Raw genomic sequence first — 18,871 nt, 5'->3', positions numbered from 1 at the left:
TGCTTTTACTCCTAAAAAAGCAATTTCAGTTACAAATCTGGTGGGATTAATCCCTACAGATCGTAGTTAGTGTGTGGGAAGTCTATTTTTTTAAGGACCACAAGAGGATATAAGTGTGGTACGATACAGAGGGTACATCTTACCCATCTCTGTTCTGTGATATACAGTACAATTAGATAGGCTATGTTTCTGATGCCAAGACTCTTGTGAATTAACTTAGGGCAAGGGTTTCATTGGAGGCACTGGGCTACACAACACTCAAAGGCATACTGATTGAAGGCTCTCTTTCCAGACAGGACCACTTTTATTATATCATTAGCATGCCATTTCCAAACCATTCTGGGCAGGGTATGGGATTGGTATGGAATGGGTGATAAAGGGTGTTACTACACAGGAGAACGCCACTGATGCCACCAGTAATCCCAAAGCTGTTCCCCATCCATGCTATGGCAGCCGATTTTGAAGAATGGTTCAAAATCATTCTTCAAAATTGGCTGCTATGGCACAGATGGAGAATCGCTTGGGGACTCCTGGCAGCATTGGCAGCATTCTCCCATGTGGTAACACCCATTATCACCTGTTCCATGCCAATCCCATCCTGTGACAAGAACGGGATGGAAATGGGGTGAGATAAACTTAAGTGATAACTTACAAAGCATGCTGAATGCAAACTTCTTACTTATGGATCACAACTAATATCTGGGGAACACAGTGCCCTCTAAGAATACTGATGTTCTGGAATATGCAAGAGACAAATGGGTGCATAATTCAAGTCTAGGGTTAGGCTACATCTCTAATGTCATTACACTTATGGATCATCCTGGAATAATGCCAGAGGGTTTCATTGTAGGGATGGGCCCACACCTGTACCTGTCCTGCCTGGTGGGCATTCACAGTAAAAGGAGGTCACGCGGTCATGGCAAGTAGCCCCTGTGAAGCAGGCTCCGCTAAGACAATCATCAATATTCTCACTGCAGTCCTTGCCAGTCCAGCCATTGACACAGTCACAGTTGTAGCTCCCAGGAGTGTTGTGGCAGGTGCCTCCATTTTGGCAGACATTTGGGATCAGCTGGCATTCATCTACATCTTCCATGCAGTCCTGGCCTAGGAGATATTAGGAGAGCACTATGAAGACAAGAATATGTTGAAAGCCCACGAGCAGCAAATGGAATCCAGAAGGGCTTCTCAAGCCATTCCCACCATGCACCAGCAACTGCACATAACACAGACACTGATCTTGCTGTTTTCTCAGCTCATATTTCACCAACAAATGTTATAGTGGAGAACAGGACACAGCATTAAAATAACTGAACCTCCGTGGTTTTTCTTCTGTTACACTTTGTGTTATCCTATAGTTGTGCTATACATGGAAATGGGCTCAGTGGTGACTGGCTTAAGAGTGTATATTCATCCTGAATCTAAATTTGCTACCCAGTAATATGGGCAATGGCTGCTGGATGGCTAAGGATCAAAAATAGGAGTTTGATCATATTAATCATGGCAATGTCCAGGTTTGTTAGGTAGACCTAGGGTGATATCCTCTCACTGACTTTCTTTTTTCTTGTTGTGGAGGCTGGCATCTTTGCCAAACGCACCCAGTGACCAACACACCTTTTAGCTGCATCAGGAACCTGTCTCTACAGCTGCTTCATGACCATTGGGCATGGTGTATGTCGTAGCCAGACATTCCTCTGATGCTTACTGCTGTCCACACATCACTAAAAAGCCATAGATTTGGACCTCTTGCAGCTTAAAGGTGGGTTCTTGGGAGATGAAAAGGGAGACATAATATAGTTCTACATGTGGAACTTTTATGCTGTGTTTCTGCAGTGCAGGATCTCAGCCAATGAGTCCTCTTTCAAAGCATGGTAAAGTTACATTTAGGTTCTACAACTTCCAGAAATCTCTCACTAGGAGGGCCACTGGCCATGCTGGCTATGGGATTCTGTATCTAGTATTTTAAAAAAAAAGTAACATTTCCCATTGGGACACACTGCATGAGAAAAAAAAATTCTTTCCCAAATGCTGTGGCTTCACAACAAAGATGCCGTGTTACCCCTTCACAATACTATTTTCAGCTGAGCATATTTATGGGACCTCAGATGCTAGAGATTCAAGTTCCAAGTCCCAAGTCAGGTAATTAAAATTATTAACATGCAGTCACTTTCTCAAAGAGATTGAACTCACTTGTACATGTTTCATTCACCTTCAGACTGGCCAGGAAATCACAATGTGGAGTAGGTGACATTGGTTTGAGCTGGGGCGCCCCTGTACTGATGTGAAATAACTTCTTCTCTTTGGCATTGTACAGTGGCCATTCCACCTCATTGGGTGTTGATCCAGTAGGATTCCTTTGAATATGAAAAATAAATCATGTTTTAAAGCGAGGCTCAAGGCAAAGCAGATGTTAAGAGAAATTTAACATATTTCTTCATATATACAATTGCTGTGGTGGAAATTCCTTTTTGAAATATAAAAACTATAGAAAGATGGAGTCACCTTTGTCAGCCAGAGAGATAGTTTTTGAAATAAAGGCTTGGAGTTACTAGAGGAAAGGAATAGTGAGTGCGTCTTGACCTAGATGGAAGCTGGCACCAGTAGAAAGACATAACATAAACTACTGAGATAAGGATACATAGTTGACATTCAGAAGCAAGGTTAGGATGAATTCCACTGAATTCCTACAGGAGCAGCGATGATGCAGTTTTAATGTATGCATGTATTTCTGTTCTGATTGTAAGAATTCTGTATGTTTAAATTGTAATTAGCCAATCAGGTGTATTGAAGAAGCTTCTTTGTCTTGAATAATATAAAAAGAGCCATTTTGTCTTGTTCGGGGTTCTCAGCTTTTTGGAACTTGAATTCCACTGAGTTCAATGTTTTCCTTTGTCGACAACTGGAAATAAACTTATGGATTTTCAATTACTAGGTCCTCTTGCTAATCCTATTGATCTGCCAATCCTAGAAATCTAAGTTTCCTGAAATTTCTGTTACATTGCAATCCCTTAGTAATTCAGGCTATGTTAATTTTCCCATGACCAATCACAAGACAAATCTAGATGCAACATATGCCAATGAGAAAAACAACAAGCTGTAACAAAAATATGTCTTTTATTGCTTGACAGAGCACCTTGTTGTTTTAAAAAAATCATAAAAGAACCATCAGCTTTAACAGTCATTTACACTGTTTTTCCAGCATACGAATGACACCAGAATCAGCATCAAATAATCACCAGAATTCAAACATAAATATATTACCTAGCTTTTTGTCTATTTATCAAATGGAAATAGTTATATATGGTTTGATTATGATTTACCATTTTTCTCCTTAAAATAAAAGGCAATGTAGCTATAAATGCCAACAAATCCATGGGTGAAAGGCTATCTCCAGAGCTGAAGACCTTGTATAAATATCCTGTCAGTGTGCTATCTATGGCCTGATACAGATGGGCTCTCCATGACATCCTTGACAGGTGCTAGGCTTGCCTGGGGGCGGAGCGACCGCACACCCCACACCCCTAGCATGTGGCCAGGGCGTCACCGCTGCACAGTACCATACAGATGGTGCACGTAGCAATGATGTTGCAGCTGCACCATGTCAAAATAGTGTGGCGTAGCTGTGACGTCATTGTGCCATCTTCAGCGCTTTGCGGCGGCGCTGCTGCACCACAAAAAGGAACTGCTTCTGTGTGCTCCTTTTTTGCTGTGCAGCAGTACCACTCTTGGTGCTGTGTGCCGCACCTAACAAACTGTTAGATTTCTTCTTCTTGACATCAGCCAGGCAGGGTTGTATGCCAGAATCAGCAGCAGCAGCATCTTGAAAAGCCATGAGTTGGTATAGCCACTATTTAAATTTCCCACATTGGGACTGATAAGGTTGGGATTACAGGGAATTTAGATATTGTCTATGTCCAATCAGTCAGCACTGCTTGGAGAATTGGACTGTAATACAAAATTAAAAGAACTCTATGATAGATATTAGCAGTTGACAGTTACCCATAGACACCAGTCACTGATACCATTCCTGCATTAATATCAGATGGTCTTTTTCCAAAATGGCCGTGGTATAATATAGTCCCACTAGATCAATATTTATGAACGTCCTGATATAATTTTGCTCATGGTGTCATGTGCTGCTTCCAGAACATGGAAATGGACTCTGACTCAGAGACTGAAGCAATGAACCTCCTGGTAGGATTTATAGGAAGCAGCAGTTACTTCAGCAGCAGCTATGTTGAACTGCTTATCTATAAATTCTCAGCGCTACCCTCCAAGAGATGTCAGAAATTATATGACCTACCTGGCTCCCTGTCATGTTTCTGAACTCTGTGCTTGACCTACACCAGCATTTCTCAACCTGGGGTTCATGACCCCTTTGGGGGTCAAACGACCCTTTCCCAGGGGTTGATTCTGGATACCATTTACCTTGATCTCTCTTGCCAGACCTGAAGCTTGTGATTGAATTTTATTTGGGACTTAAAGCTTTTACTTGCTTAGGGAAAATAAGTTCTGGACTGTAAGCTTCTCTGTTACTTAGCTTGCTCATTAGCTGATGCCACATCTCTGCTGTCTGTTGTGCAGCAACCTGCCTTGCCTGGACTGGGTTGGACACATAGCTGCAATCAGGTATTATGCATATCAGGAAAAGGAATACCTTTTTCAAAGGAAACAGGCTGAAAATTAACCACATATGTGAACTGCAACAAGTTCAAAAATGCCATCTATGAAATGATTACAAAATGGGTCAGAACTGAACCACTTGAAGGACTGCTTGATCCAGTACCAACACACCCAGGATTTTAGATCAGCTGAGAAGAGTCTGCTAGTGGCATCTGGGAGTATAGTTGTTCAGAGAGTAATCACACCTGTCAAGTCGTTCTAAGTGTTAGTATCTCAATTATGGGATTTTTTTTCTGTCATCCCCCCCACACCCTCTATACAGTATTTTCATCTTTTAGGCACAGAAAAGAAAGGAGCAAGTGTTCACTATGACTTTTACTGTTTTTTGTCTATATTAGTCTTATTTTATTTTATCATTTGAATTTCCAGTTGATAATAGTTTTGATATTAGATATGTGGTCATCATGATTTTAGATAGTTTTGTGAACAATGTTTTTATACTGATTGTTAGACAACCTGCATGCTTATGAGGAATGGTGGAGCATAGATTACATTATTTTTCATCATCATCAATTTCATCCTTATCAAGAATGGTCTTATGACCCAGAATAGTTTATGACTTACCCACTTCTGGCGAATTCAGCCCAATATCGCATCACTCTATGGCTCAGTGCCTTCTCAGTCTCTGTGACAGGCTGACTTGTTTGCAGAGCTGTTGTAAGGCTTCCAAACAGGTAAGGAACTTCAGATCCATAAGGTGTCTCTACCCATTCAGGCCATATGGATCCAGATGTGCGGTGATCAAAGGAGTAAACATACACAGGCCTCCCAGCCTCTCTGATTTTTGCAGCAAATTCATTCAAAGAACAGACAAAGAAATAATCTCTAAAATACTGAGCAAAAGCCAAACGATACCGCTCTGGACCATGAAAGCTTTCACTGAACTTCAGTGCTACAGTCTTAGCAGCAGCTTCATCTGTTCCTTTTGGCATAGTTCTCATCACCCCTTGATGAAGCTGCTCCCAAGTCAATGTCCCACCATTTGTTTTGGTACTAGAATACATATATAATACAAAAGTAGACCCTTCATCCGTTAGGATGCCAGTAAGTACTGATTTGTCCCGAAGATCTGCTGTCTCCAGAAGCTTTTCAGGCTCATCTGGCAAGAACTCTCCATCTATTGTCAAGGAATTGATAGCAGTCAGATGAGAAAACTTTTTGTCCCAAATTTCTATTCTCTGTAGACATTGCACCACATGAATGTCAGCATTTTGAGTACACCCCACTTGTTTGCTCACCGTCTCTGCATCTAGTTTTGCTTCCTTGGGGTTCTTCCAAGGCCAGAGGGCATTGGGAACTCCACTCTGAAGCACAGCATGGGAGAAAAGTGGTTGGCTTACTGGTGAGAGAAGATGGAATCCCACCATGGCTGCTCCAGCGCTATGGCCAACAAGAGTCAATTGAGTTGGATTTCCACCAAAGACAGCTGCATTCTCCTTCAACCACTTCAGTGCTAGATGTTGGTCCCACAAGCCAATGTTTCCTGGGGCATGTGGTGGCATGTAGAGAAAACCCAAAGCCCCCAAGCGGTAATTCATGGAGGCCACAATGACATTCTCTGTGACAGCTAAAACTGCTCCATCATAGATCTCCAATGAAGCAGTGCCAGTGATATAACCCATACCTTGGATCCATACAAGGAGAGGTGCTGGGGTGGAGGGCTTTGGATGGGGTACCCAGACATTGAGGAAGAGACAGTCCTCTGAAAGTGGTGTGTTGGCAGTCCATATGTCTACATCAAGGAGGCCAGAAGCATTTGTCTGGGGACAAGAGTTGCCAAATCTGGTGGTCTCCAACACATGGCTCCAGGGAGGATGAGGAAGAGGCTTCTGGAAACGCAGTTTTCCTAGAGGGGGCTTAGCATAGGGGATACCCAAATAGGCAGTCACAGAGCCAGAACCAGCCAGGATTCTCTTGCCTTTAATGGGGCCACTGCTGGTCACCACTGAAGGGTCATCTTCAGAGGCACAGAAGGAAGTCAGTGAGAGGAAGAAAAGGCCAAAAACTGAAAGGAGGAGGTGAGACATAGCAGCTGTAGCTGAAAGAGCCAGAATTGCTGAGGAGGAGAGAGAACATATTATATTTTTCCCTCATTTGGGTCATCTGTTCCATGCTAGCCATGTAAAGTGGTAACCCTGTTTGCCTTTTTACAGAAAAAAACCCCAACTTGAATTCTGTGCTTCTTTTAAATGGAATCATTCTGAGCCTAGAAATAAGGTGCATGCCTGGAAACTCTCCCTCCTCTGGAATCACTGATGCCTAGCTAACAAGTGTTGGAATATTAGCATCAATGCTTTTGTGTAGCTCTATGTTTCCTTGAGAAGGCATGATGTCTTCCACAGAGAAACACTGATGCATAGCTCTATGGTCATTTGGTCAGTGTGACTCTTAGAAGAGGTCACTTTCCATACCCCCCCTTTCTGGGAGTCAATACATTTTATTGCCCCCTTGTTCAGTCTCCTCTTATCTCTGCTCTCACCAAGCATGGAAGCAGAAACCAGGTTGTGCTGCTAAAGATGTTTTTGATTAGTTACTTTTGTAGAACCTAGATGTGGCAATAACATACGTTTCTTTTTACCTACCAATGTATCCTATTTATTTACCAGAAACTCAGATCTAGTTGTTTTTACCAAATACCTTTGGAGTACACGCTTGTTGCTGTGTTGGTGCTGCTGCTGCTGCTGCTAAACTGATTTAACCACAAAAAAACAAACCAATAATATTTTCTAACAATAAGAATCTTGTTACCGTATATACAGTGCGCCCGCATCATATGCAGGCGCGCTTTACGTGGCTTTCAGCCTGCTGAAAGCCAGGCGGGGAGAAGGGGTGGTGCGTCCCATAGGGACAAATGAGGTGTGTGCCCATGGCGCATGCGTTTCGCCATGCCACCGCACCAGCACGTGCACAAGCCCCATTCATTTAAATGGGGCTCAAGCATAGGTGGTATTTGCTTTATGCAGGGGAGTCTGGAACGGATCCTCCGCGTAAAGTAAGGGCTCACTGTACTTGTGTATAAGTCGAACTCATGTATAAGTCAAGGGCAGGTTTTGGGGGCAAAATCATGGATTTTGATTTGACCCATCGATAAGTCGAGGTTTCAAACTCAGGGGCATGCAACAAAGGATCTATATGGGGTGGGACACCACTTCACTCCCTCCTTCTCCCTATCTGGACCTCTCCCAAGGATCACAGTCTGGGCATGCAAAATGTGGACACAACCCTCCGATTTCCCTCCCTTCTCTGCACCCTTCCCCAGGGCTGATGACTTGCAAAAAAAAGGGGGGGGAACAGACCTTTGATTTCCTTCACTTCCCCAAGGCTGATGGCTTGCAAAAAGGGGGACAGAGACCTCTGATTTCCCTCCTTTCCCCAAGGCTGATGATTTGCAAAAAGGGGGGGAGAGACCTCCAATTTCCTTCTTCTCTCTCTTCCCTCCCTTCTCCACAGCTTTCCCAAGGCTCACAAAGTATTACCACACACACACACAAACACACACACACACACACACACACCCCTAGGATTTTGGAGCCCATTTTTGGGCTTACATTTTTTGATGTATAGACGAATATATACGGTAATCCCAATCAATTGAGTTACAGATTCTATGTGAACAGTTGTTATAATTATCAGCAGAGACCATATTATGTTTCTACCACTATCTGTTATGTCCTTTATTGACAGTGTCTCCCCTTGGCCCCATCAGATGTAATCCATAGACTGAGATTCAATCACAGCTTGAAAACATTACTTTAATGGACTAACACTCCCTAAATCTTCCTGCATTGGCCATGTTGACTGAGGAATTTTGGGAACTGTAATCCAAACGTTTTGTAATATTTCCATCTATCGATTCTTATTTGAATGAGTTGCAGCTGGGGAGGAGACCAAACTGTGAACATTTCCTGGATGTTATCTGGCCATTCAAATCATCTCTCAAGTACATTAGGGTCAATCTAGCTCTTTGCAACTCATCTTTAAACATGCAAATTTATTAGATAAGTCTTGCATGTGTGTATTAGTCCAAAAATGTTAATTTCAGAATCATTTTTGTTCTTGAAGGAATGAGGAAACACAGTGGTATAAGTAAGGGCTCCTGATTTCAGTTCAAGTGCCAGCTGTCTCCCAATTCCCTAAAGACCACTCTACCATTCTCTCCTATTTCTCAACTATGTTTTTTAGTTTTCTGGTGTGCTGTGAGGTAACATGTACTTTCAACTGCCTAAACCATTCTGTCATTATTAACTCACCTCTTTCTCCTCGGTGGGTTCTTGCCCCTCAGCGTCCGTAGCAGCTCAGACCTAGAGGCAGAAAGTAGGTCCTGATGAATAACATCATTAATGTATAATCTCTTGTAAATAGCACGCAAGGAGAAGACAGTTATATAAAAGTCAACAACCATACGGGATTTGCCCACAATGTGGGAGGACACTAGATCTTGGCAAGATAAGAATAGCTGGGGGGGGGGGGTTTAAAAAAAACTTTTCTTTGTATAATTTGGCTTGCAAATGGTAAAAGAAATAAATAACGAAACATACTTTTATATAAATTGACAAGTACTGAATAATAAAAAAAAGAGGACAGAGTTATGTACATTCTCTTTTCTCTTAGCTACAACTACAGCTAGTAGCAGCCAGGAGCACAAGACAGAGAAATGCAGGGCTTAAGTAATAATGGCAGTTCCAAATCCCATCTATCTCTCTCTGGTTTTATGACGTACCAGTACATCCCACTCATCTGTAAATCAGATGAGTAAATTCTGTAAATTCTGATGAGGACATTTCCCCTGATTGATTGATTGACTGATGGATGGATTGTTTGAAATTAGATACATTTATATCCCCCGTTTCCTTGAGTGAAATCAAAGTAGTACATTTCGCTTTCCTCCATCACACTTAATCCTCAAAACAACCCTGAGGCATACTGAGAGAATGAGAAAGAAAGGCTGTCCCACAGCCATCCAGTGAATTTCATGGCTGAGTGAGTATGTTAACTCTCTCCCAGGCCCTAGTTGAACACTCTAACCACTATGCCAAACTGGTTCATGCTGTGATTTACCTTCTTTGTTGTTCACCACCTGAATCATTCCAAGATCCATCAGATTCCAACCAGCCAGATATCTTGGGAACTTCAGGACAAACATGTCAAACTGATAGCCACTATTAATATCACCATTCTAGAATGAACCTATCCAGTCCTCTCTGCTATGAGAAGATAATAAGGTTGGGCCTGGTAAGTGCTTAGGTGAGAAAACACCAGGATATATCATGTTTTTCCAATCTTTACTGGGAAAAACTCTTGCCTGAAACTCTAGGAAGTCACTTCCACCCAAAGTTTATCATTCTGGGCTAGATGAATCAATGGCCAGATTCTCTATAGGGAGGTTTCCTATGTCCCTCTGGCTAACCAATGCTATCCATATCCCAACATTTTCAGAATTAGATTACTTCCATTGATTCTCTGGCAGATCTTTTGGTAAAAAACATCAAACATGATCATGGCCATCATGATAGCTTGTCATGTTTTCCAATTCAGTGTCAACACTAGGACAGAGCCTATTAACCTGTCTTTTGACAGGTAGTGCAAGAAGTTGCCAACTTGAAACCATGCATGATTGGGAGTCTATTGATGTGATTATGTACGTTTTAATGTTTTATCTTCCCATCAGAATCCTATTCAAACTGTTATGCTATGTATCTTTGCATGTACTTAACTATCTAGCAGAGGTGCTAAAAAAAACCAGTTACTGAATTGGGAAGATGTATATTGGGACATCAGCAAAAGGGACCAATTTATAGAATGGTGGGATTTTTAGTGTGGTCAACTGATGGAAATTGACAAGCTAAGACTGAACTAAGCTAGTTTCATTTTTGGTGGAAATGAGATAAAAGAGGGGCAGGAGAGAAGAAGTGGAAAGATCCCTAAAAGGATCAGTTTATATCTCAGAGAGATTAGAATAGGTGGATAAGAGATTAGGAGAATTTGGATCACGGAAAACTACCTATTCCTGTCACTGCTGCTCTCTCTAAGGCATCTTATAGGAGAGGCGAGGTAAAAATAAATTTTATTATTATTTATTATTATTATCTTTAATTATCCCACTGTGTTTGTGAGTGCATTTTTAATATCAGAAACTTTGAATTTTCTATTAGGGAGCACTAACCCACTCCTCTGGGTATCCAAATTTAATCATCAATCCCACTTTTCAGGGTACTGTACTTTGGGAACTGTAGTTCAGCAATGTTCATCATAACACTGAGCAGGAAATCTGAAGTACTCCACCAGTCTAGGATGGAGTCATATTCAGTCTGTGGCAGAGAAGGAGACCCCCACCACCTCTCTATGTATTTCCATTGCTGAAAGTTTTTTATTGCCAAGAAGTTCCTTCTAATGTTCAGTAAAAATATGCCTTCCTATAACTTCAAACACCCCTATCTTTGTAAGCAACAATCTTCTTGTCCCACACCAACAACATGTGCCTTATGTGGGTGGGAGCCATTCCCAGATCAGGGCTGAAAGCTGGCCCAGTCCCACTGTCACTGGAATTGGATGATACCACCATCTGAATCAACTTTTGCTCCTTTTGCAGCTGGCTTTAAAAAGAGACAATTGCCCAGTGAGGGTCCCACAAGAATAAGTAGAAACGGGTACTGATCTGTGTTTTTGCTGAGTTTTGGCAAGTTGTCAGTGACCTCCAGGATACATGCACCAGGAAGATATCACACTTCCTGATTCATCATGTCAGGCCAGCACACAGGTGTTGAGCAACTACAAGAACCTTTGTTTTCTTCTTGTGGTTGATGGTTACCTTGACTCCGTCCTTGGCATTCGATATCCCTTGTTAGCATTTTCCTGTCTGAGTGTCTTCACTGTTGCTGTCCTCATGAAGTGATTGCTTAGTTAGGATCAGTTCTCCCTGTGTTCTATCCAAGAAGCCCTCATACACTCTGATGCACTGAAAGGACCCAACACATAACCATAGTGCACCAACCTTCTCTTTGTAGAGAGCTTCCAGTTTCTACTTGCTGCAGGTGTAGCTGGTGATGTTTTCTGTCGAGAAGACAAACACTGCATGTATACTGCAGCAAATAACTATGGATCCTTCTGTCTCCATCTCTGCAGTTATTTGTCTATTCCTCCCTTTTCTACAAAGTTCCTGTGAAGTTTAGTGATATTGATCCAGTTTCTCCAGGGCTGCCCTACCATTGTGCCTGGGCTAGGCAGGCACCTGTTCCACAATGATCACCATTGCTATGCTGGTAGCTGGGGTCATACTGATGGAGATCATTGTGGTGCTAGGACCAGGGTAAAACTGTTGGTGGCTGCAACTGCTGCAAGGGAGGAAATTTGGAAGAGGAACACACCATGTGATTGCTTGAGAAGTGGAACTGCAGCAGAAGGGACCTATCGCAAGAAGGCAATAATGGAACAGCAACAAGACTGAGAGCCTGTCGTTGGGTTGGACACAACTAAACAATCATATCAAAAGAGAAATCTTTACCTTTACCTTTTACCTTAGAGTGAAAACTGGAGGTCTCCTAGGTCTTTAATGGTTATGTAGAAGAGTTGGTTCAGAAGGAGACAAAGATGGAGAGACGTTATAGTTGCCAGAGAAGGGAAACAGAAGGAGAAAAAATAGCAGCAAGAGGATGAAGGCAGAGAAGGAGTGGAAGGCAGACAAAAGATAAAGGAAGGCAGCAGGAAGAGAAAGAAAAGGGCAGCAAGCATGACAAGGAAAGGTGCAAATCCCCTCCTGAAAGCAGAGACAAATCAGAAGAGAGGTTGCCTTCTGCTGCTGTGGGATGCTCTTGCCTATTCACCAGAGCATTGCTTGGATACACCTGTTGGTCCGACAGATCCTGCCTATGCTACTTTATGGACAGGTCAAAGTTTTTAAAAAATAGTAGACTGAATTGGCTTCTGCTATAATATTAATTGGGATAATACAAAATTGTGGGTACTGAGTAGTGGGAGAGTAAATCCTGACCACACATGTGGGCATTCCCACAAACACATGCACACACATACACAAATTGAAAATGCCTGACCTGACTTATTTATGCTCCTTTTAAAAAAAACATGTGGTCTGGAGCTTAAACATTTCCATGTCTCCAGCTATGAATGAAATTATTCCCTGAAAAGGTAGGATAACTTTCTCCCCAAAGGCAAGATATCCCTCCATCAACAGTGAATGGATGTGGGTAAAGATTAAATGAAGGCCTTTTTAGTTAGGTGCCATCTGTCTGACTGGCAGAACATACTGGGTGGGAACCCAAGCTCACAATGTGACTTTTGGGTTTTGTGTCACTCTGATTCACTTGTCATGGCCTCTAAGATGCTGTGAGTGCTACAACTCCTGATGATGTAGTTCTGCTCCATGGATTTTCTTTCCAAGTCTGCAGTGTCAGTTAGCAAACCTTTAACTTTCATTTACAGTGGGTATTTCCCTTATCCAAGCATAAGGTGAATTCCGCCTATGCTCGTGCCTCATTGGAAACAATGGGGCTTGTGTTCACAGTGTGGCATGGTGCATGCACCATGGGGACATGTGCCATTTCCCCAATTGCCACACAGCTTCAGCATAAGCTTGAAGCTACGTATGGTGTGCCCGCATATGGCACTGATGTACTGTATTTTCAAATACCCATTCAATTTCCCCTTTTCGTCTCTTACCATCTTCTACCACTTATTTTAAATTTGACTAGCAGTATTCACCATAAGTTTCTGACCACCTCATGAGAGGTTTCTTTTCATGCCTGCCTTGAAAATGGGAACCATCTGACTGGGCCTGCATATTCGGGTGAGCAATAAATAACAGGAAAAGTTTTTTAAAAGGAAGGAAGGCAGGCAGGCAGGCAAAAAAGGAAAACATAGCAGCACTTTTAAGACTAATGGTTTTTATTTTTGCATGAGCTTCCATGGATATAGACCCACTGCTTTGAATGCAGTACAGATAGCAACAGAACTGCCCCTGACCAAGTCAATGCAGAATTCAATGAAACTGAATGAACAGGTAGGTCATTTTATTGTATTTCGTTTAATCTGGAAAGAAAAAAAAAGAAATCTGAAAATCAGGTGAGGTTGCTTTTTAGTGACAGCAACTTTTTTTAATTGTATGAAAGGAAGATAAGAAAAACCTGAAAGGCATTATTCAATTTCTAAGAAGAGAAGTGCATGACAGAGAGGCAGGAAACTTCTTCTGTAAGCCCTGATCCTTAAAACTGAGATAGTGAGAAGTGGTGTGTACTTAGAGACTCCAGAGTAAGGTGGTTCTTGCTTGGTGGAAGTTAGTCAAATTCTGTGACTGTTCCTATCAAGAGAATAGTATCAGGTATCCAGGCTTTCCAACAGATCTTTCATGGAGATTCTTGCAACTGAGGACTGGACTCTCCATCTTCCTTTTTGCCTGGGTAAGGAGATGCCTCTTCTTATGTTTCTGCAGAAGAAGAAGGGGGGGGGAACAATGAGAGATGACATTTCCATGTACGACTAAGGAGCCACAGATAAATTTGAATGCATCAGGGATTAAGAGGTTTTCGCAGATTCAGGAAGACAGTAATACATCTCCAAGCTTCAAGGATCTACCAGTTTTTTAGTAGTTTAGCTGCCATGGCTTATCATCCTTTTCCCAAGAAATTCTGGGGTGTTGTCTTTTGTTGAGGGCGTAGGGATAGTGTGTTAGTGCTTTTTGCTATTATACAGACACATACACACACATTCCTTGGGAAGAAGGAATGAACTAGTGTTAATGTAAATTAATTTCATAGTATGGTTATGTCTGAAGTAATCTAAGGCCATATAGCCATGCATTTACCTCATTCAGCACTAAACTTGCCATTATTTCCAAAATACTCTCCTACCAGAACAGTTGAATTATGTAGAAAATTCTTAATAAAAGAGGCCAGATATTGCTGTTTGTATTAAATAAATCAAATTTGATCAGTTCATTTGTGGTGGGGAACTTAAGGTCTTTCAGTTGTTCTTGGACACTAGTTCCCATGAACCCTCCCAGCCTGGCCATGGATGGGAGGAGAAAGCTCATAGCATAGTAGTCCACTACCATTTAAGGGCCACAGACTATGAATCTATGATTAAAGCAGACCTTTTATTGTCCAGGTTCAAATTTTACAACTATAGAATAACATAAAAACACTGCAGAATTAATACAGTTTGACACTCCTTTTATTGTCAGTGCTATGGAATTCTGGTTTTAGCCTTCTCTCTCAGAGTGATTGGGTATCATAACAAAATGCAAATCCCAGGATTCTGTATGATGGAGCCATAACAGTTAAAGTGGTTTCAAGCTGCATTAATAAAACTGGCTGTCAAAATATCTCTCAAATGCCCTTTAAAAGGAACTCTTCAAAATAACAAGAAACTATTACATACCTTCCAACATTTGGCATATGAAAACTATTTTATACCTGAATAAAGATATAAAGGAATCCTCTAGCCCCTTTGATTCTAACAAAAATAAATTTCTATTACTGTATAACCTTTTGTGGTGTCCAGTCCACTTCATCATAGATCTGAATAAAGGTTCCTATGTTTAATGTTGTAAGCCACCCCGGTTGCCTTGTGCAGAGGAGCGGGATAAAAATATTTTTTATTAATATTATTCCTATTGTCACAAAGTGCTCATCTTTGGTTTTAACCAACATATCTGTGCCACATTTGTCTAATACATTTGTTCCAGCTGTAATTGGGCATGGTCATTGGCTTGAGGTGTCGGACACAATGTCATATTAACGTCCTGCCACTATATTAGGATTAATTAGGGCTGAAGGGCGGGATATAAATAAATAAATAAATAAATAATGTTTGTATTATTTTGTCTTACAAAGTGGCTATTTCTCCTTAGTTTTTTAAATAGTCTGGTATGTAACAGCAAACAGCTGCAGCCTGTTGAATATTTTCATCAGCTAATAGATCTGATGTACCCTTAAATATTTGAGTCAGTAGAGAATAGGTCATATTATTCTCCTAGAAATGGGAAGTTAGTACGGGGAGAGAAACCTACAAATAACATGCTGTGCTGGACTGTTTGTAGACAGGTTTCCTAGCTGTCTCTTCAGAAAAGTATGGAGATGAAGAACCAGTATATTGTTGTAAGTCAAGGAGTGTTCATAATCTAAAAGACCAATTTGGGCTCTGTGGTTCATCATTGTAAGAATGAGGTTTGGTCAGGAGAAGGTACCAAGGATTAACATAATGCTAGGAGCTCTTGAGAGAGACGGGAAGAAGAAGAAAAATGGTGGTCTCTCATTCATTGACTTGACAGGAATTAACAAGCAATTAACAAACCAAACATGTATTCCATTGCACTCAGATACACCGTGCAAAATAAAAAGCTGAACTCACTTGGATTTCCAGATAGTCTTTTTAGAAGATCACAGTGTCGGGCAGGCGAGAGCTGTAAAACCTCAGCAGGTTCAGTATTTAAACGGATGAAATTCTTCTGTGTAGCATTATAGAGTGGCCACACTTCTTCACTGGCCTCTGACCCCATTGGATTCCTGTGGAAGAAGTAGCAATATATGAATAATTTGGTATGCAATATGATTGGATAAAAACTGCAAAAAGGAGAAATGTCTTACCCACTTCTGGCGAATTCTGCCCAGTACCGCATCACCCGACGACTCAGTGCCACCTCTGCTTTGGTATATGTTTGGTTAACAGCCAGTACTGTGTCAAGGGTTCCAAACACGTAAGGTACCTCAGCACCATGGGGTGCCCCAGCCCACTCAGGCCAGACAGAGCCAGAAGTATGATGCGTGAAGGAGTATGTATACACAGGACTCCCAGCTTCTCTCATCTTTGCAGCAAACTGAGCTGCTGGGCATACAAAATAATAATCGGCCAAAATGTGTGACACTGCCAAGCGGTATGGTACTGAATTGTTGGCGTCTTCAGTGTATTTCAGTGCAATAGCCTGGGCAACATCATCAGTCACATTTTGTAATTCCCGTCGTATCACTTGTAGAAGTTGTTCCCATGACACAATACTGTGATTGCTACCAGGAAAAAGCAACACTGCAAAAACTGATGCTTCATCAGAACTGAAACCGACAAGAGTTGGTTTAAGCTGAATACGCCCCATCTCCAGAAGCTTTTGTGGGTCATCAGGTAAAAAATCCCCATCTGTTGTGGGTAAAAATGGAAGGTCCATAAGAAAGTTCATTTTCTCAAGATTGTAACTTTCATCTAGAGGAAATTTTGTTGCATTTTTTCCCCATAAGCATGTCATAATTTCACTTTCATTGCCTTCCTTGCAGCCCAGCTGCTGGCTAAATTCAAGTGATCTCTGCTTGGCCTGCTCAGGGCTCATCCAAGCCCAGAGGGCATCAGGAACTCCACTCTGAAGTGCAGCATAGGCAAAAAGGGACTCGCTTTTTGGTGAAAGGAGATGGAATCCAGCAGAGGCTCCTCCAGAACTGTGTCCCAAAATGGTCACTCGATTTGGATCTCCACCAAAGGCAGCTGCATTCTCCTTCACCCAGGTCAGGGCCAGCTGTTGATCCCACATGCCCATGTTTCCTGGGACAGCTGGTGGTAAGTAAAGGAAGCCCAGAGCTCCCAGGCGGTAATTCATGGAGACCACAATGACATTCTCAGTCGCAGCTAAGGAAGCCCCATTGTAGAAGTCCAGGGAACCTGTGCCAGTGAAATAGCCCCCTCCATGTATCCAGACAAGGACAGGAGCTGATGTAGAGGGCTGTGGATGGGGTGCCCAAATGTTAAGAAAGAGGCAATCTTCAGACAGAGGCCTATTGACAGCCCACTTGTCTGCATCAGGTGGACTAGTCAGAATATACTGGGGACAGGCATTGCCATAGTCATAGGCTTCCAAGATGTGACTCCATGGCTGATGTGCCCGGGGTTTCTGAAGACGCAACTTCCCCACGGGAGGCTCAGCATATGGGATTCCGAGGAAGGCCGTCACAGAGCCAGAGCCAATTGAGAGAAGTTTACCCTTGATAGGGCCAGTGGTGGTGGCCACCACAGGATCATCTTCAGAGGCAGAATTGGTAGTCCATGAAATTAGGATGATGAGGAAGCAGGAAACAGAAGAGTGAGCACTAAACATTGCAATCACTGCAGGAAGGAAATCCCAAATAAGTTTACAACAATGCATTGTAATCTATTGCTTTTGTTGCTTCAAATTATTTATACCTACCTGAGATGGGGCCCAAGGGAGCTTACAACAACATTAAAGTGAGAAAGAGCTTGTTGTTATTGTATTGTTGTGTGCCTTGAAGTCATTTTGACCTTATGACAACCCTAAGGCAAACCTATCACAAAGTTTTCTTGGCAAGATTTGTTCAGAGGGGTTTTTTCCCTTCTTCTGAGACTAAGAGAGTGTGATTTGCCCAAGGTCACCTAAGTAGCTTCCATGGCCAAGCTAGGATTTGAACCCTGTTCTCCAGAGTCCTAGATGCAACTTCTTAGAGCTTGTTCCCACTTGGGATTTGATACGAATTAAAATAAAACGTTTTTAATAAAATAGAATTAAAATAATACAGTTGTTATCCCGCTTTCAGAATCGCTTTATTCATCGTTCCCATCTGCTTATTTAAATCGAATTTTTTACTTGCAAGCGTTCATTAAGCGTTCTCACTTGGCATGAAATCGGTGTTAAAATAAAGCGACTCTTCTCCTCCATACCTTATTTGGAGTTGTCAATCAATAGTACGTCAGAATGACGTAACGTTAACCCGGATTATTTGGAAGCAATTTAACTTTCGTCAGCGTTTCCATTTCATTGACCGTTTGTGAAATGATGTATTTTTGGCGGGTTTTTTTTAAATGAACCAATCAAGGCGCTTAAATGATCAAACGTCATAAGCGCTGTCAGCCTTATATACATTTTCCCTCCGAATTTAGTAGGAAACCAAAGCTCTCTCCAGAGGAACTATGGGATAGGTTTTCCAGGGCAGCATCCCCGCTTCATGTCTCCTAAGAGAGCCCACAGAAATCAATGGGGGATGCTTCTGGCAATGCGAATTTAGTAGGAAACCAAAGCTCTCTCCAGAGGAACTATGGGATAGGTTTTCCAGGGCAGCATCCCTGCTTCATGAGAGCACAGAGATCAATGGGGGATGCTTCTGGCAATGCGAATTTAGTAGGAAATCAAAGCTCTCTCCAGAGGAACTATGGGATAGGTTTTCCAGGGCAGCATCCCTGCTTCATG

The 18,871-nt window shown here is 42.0% G+C and overlaps 1 protein-coding gene across 3 annotated transcripts in view; it reads right to left on the bottom strand.

Annotated features, from left to right (window-relative positions):
* LOC121923972 (acetylcholinesterase-like) overlaps window positions 1–18,871 on the bottom strand; it is a 25,833-nt gene that overhangs the window by 3,494 nt on the left and 3,468 nt on the right. For 2 of the 3 annotated variants that reach the window (XM_042454957.1, XM_042454956.1), the window contains exons 2-5: window positions 8,931–8,981; window positions 5,245–6,736; window positions 2,188–2,351; window positions 871–1,104 (exon numbers count right to left, since the gene is read on the bottom strand). In XM_042454957.1, coding sequence (XP_042310891.1) covers window positions 871–1,104; window positions 2,188–2,351; window positions 5,245–6,707 — 1,861 coding nt within the window. In that variant the 5' untranslated portion in view covers window positions 6,708–6,736; window positions 8,931–8,981. Of the gene's footprint in view, window positions 1–870; window positions 1,105–2,187; window positions 2,352–5,244; window positions 6,737–8,930; window positions 8,982–13,560; window positions 14,117–16,041; window positions 16,197–16,277; window positions 17,776–18,871 lie in introns of those variants that run through there. The other variant, XM_042454958.1, reaches the window with a different exon arrangement.

Source organism: Sceloporus undulatus, chromosome 2, assembly GCF_019175285.1.
Source record: "Sceloporus undulatus isolate JIND9_A2432 ecotype Alabama chromosome 2, SceUnd_v1.1, whole genome shotgun sequence".
Lineage (NCBI taxonomy): Eukaryota > Metazoa > Chordata > Lepidosauria > Squamata > Phrynosomatidae > Sceloporus > Sceloporus undulatus.
Note: the sequence above shows the minus strand (reverse complement) of the source record. Positions and strands in the feature narration are given on the sequence as shown.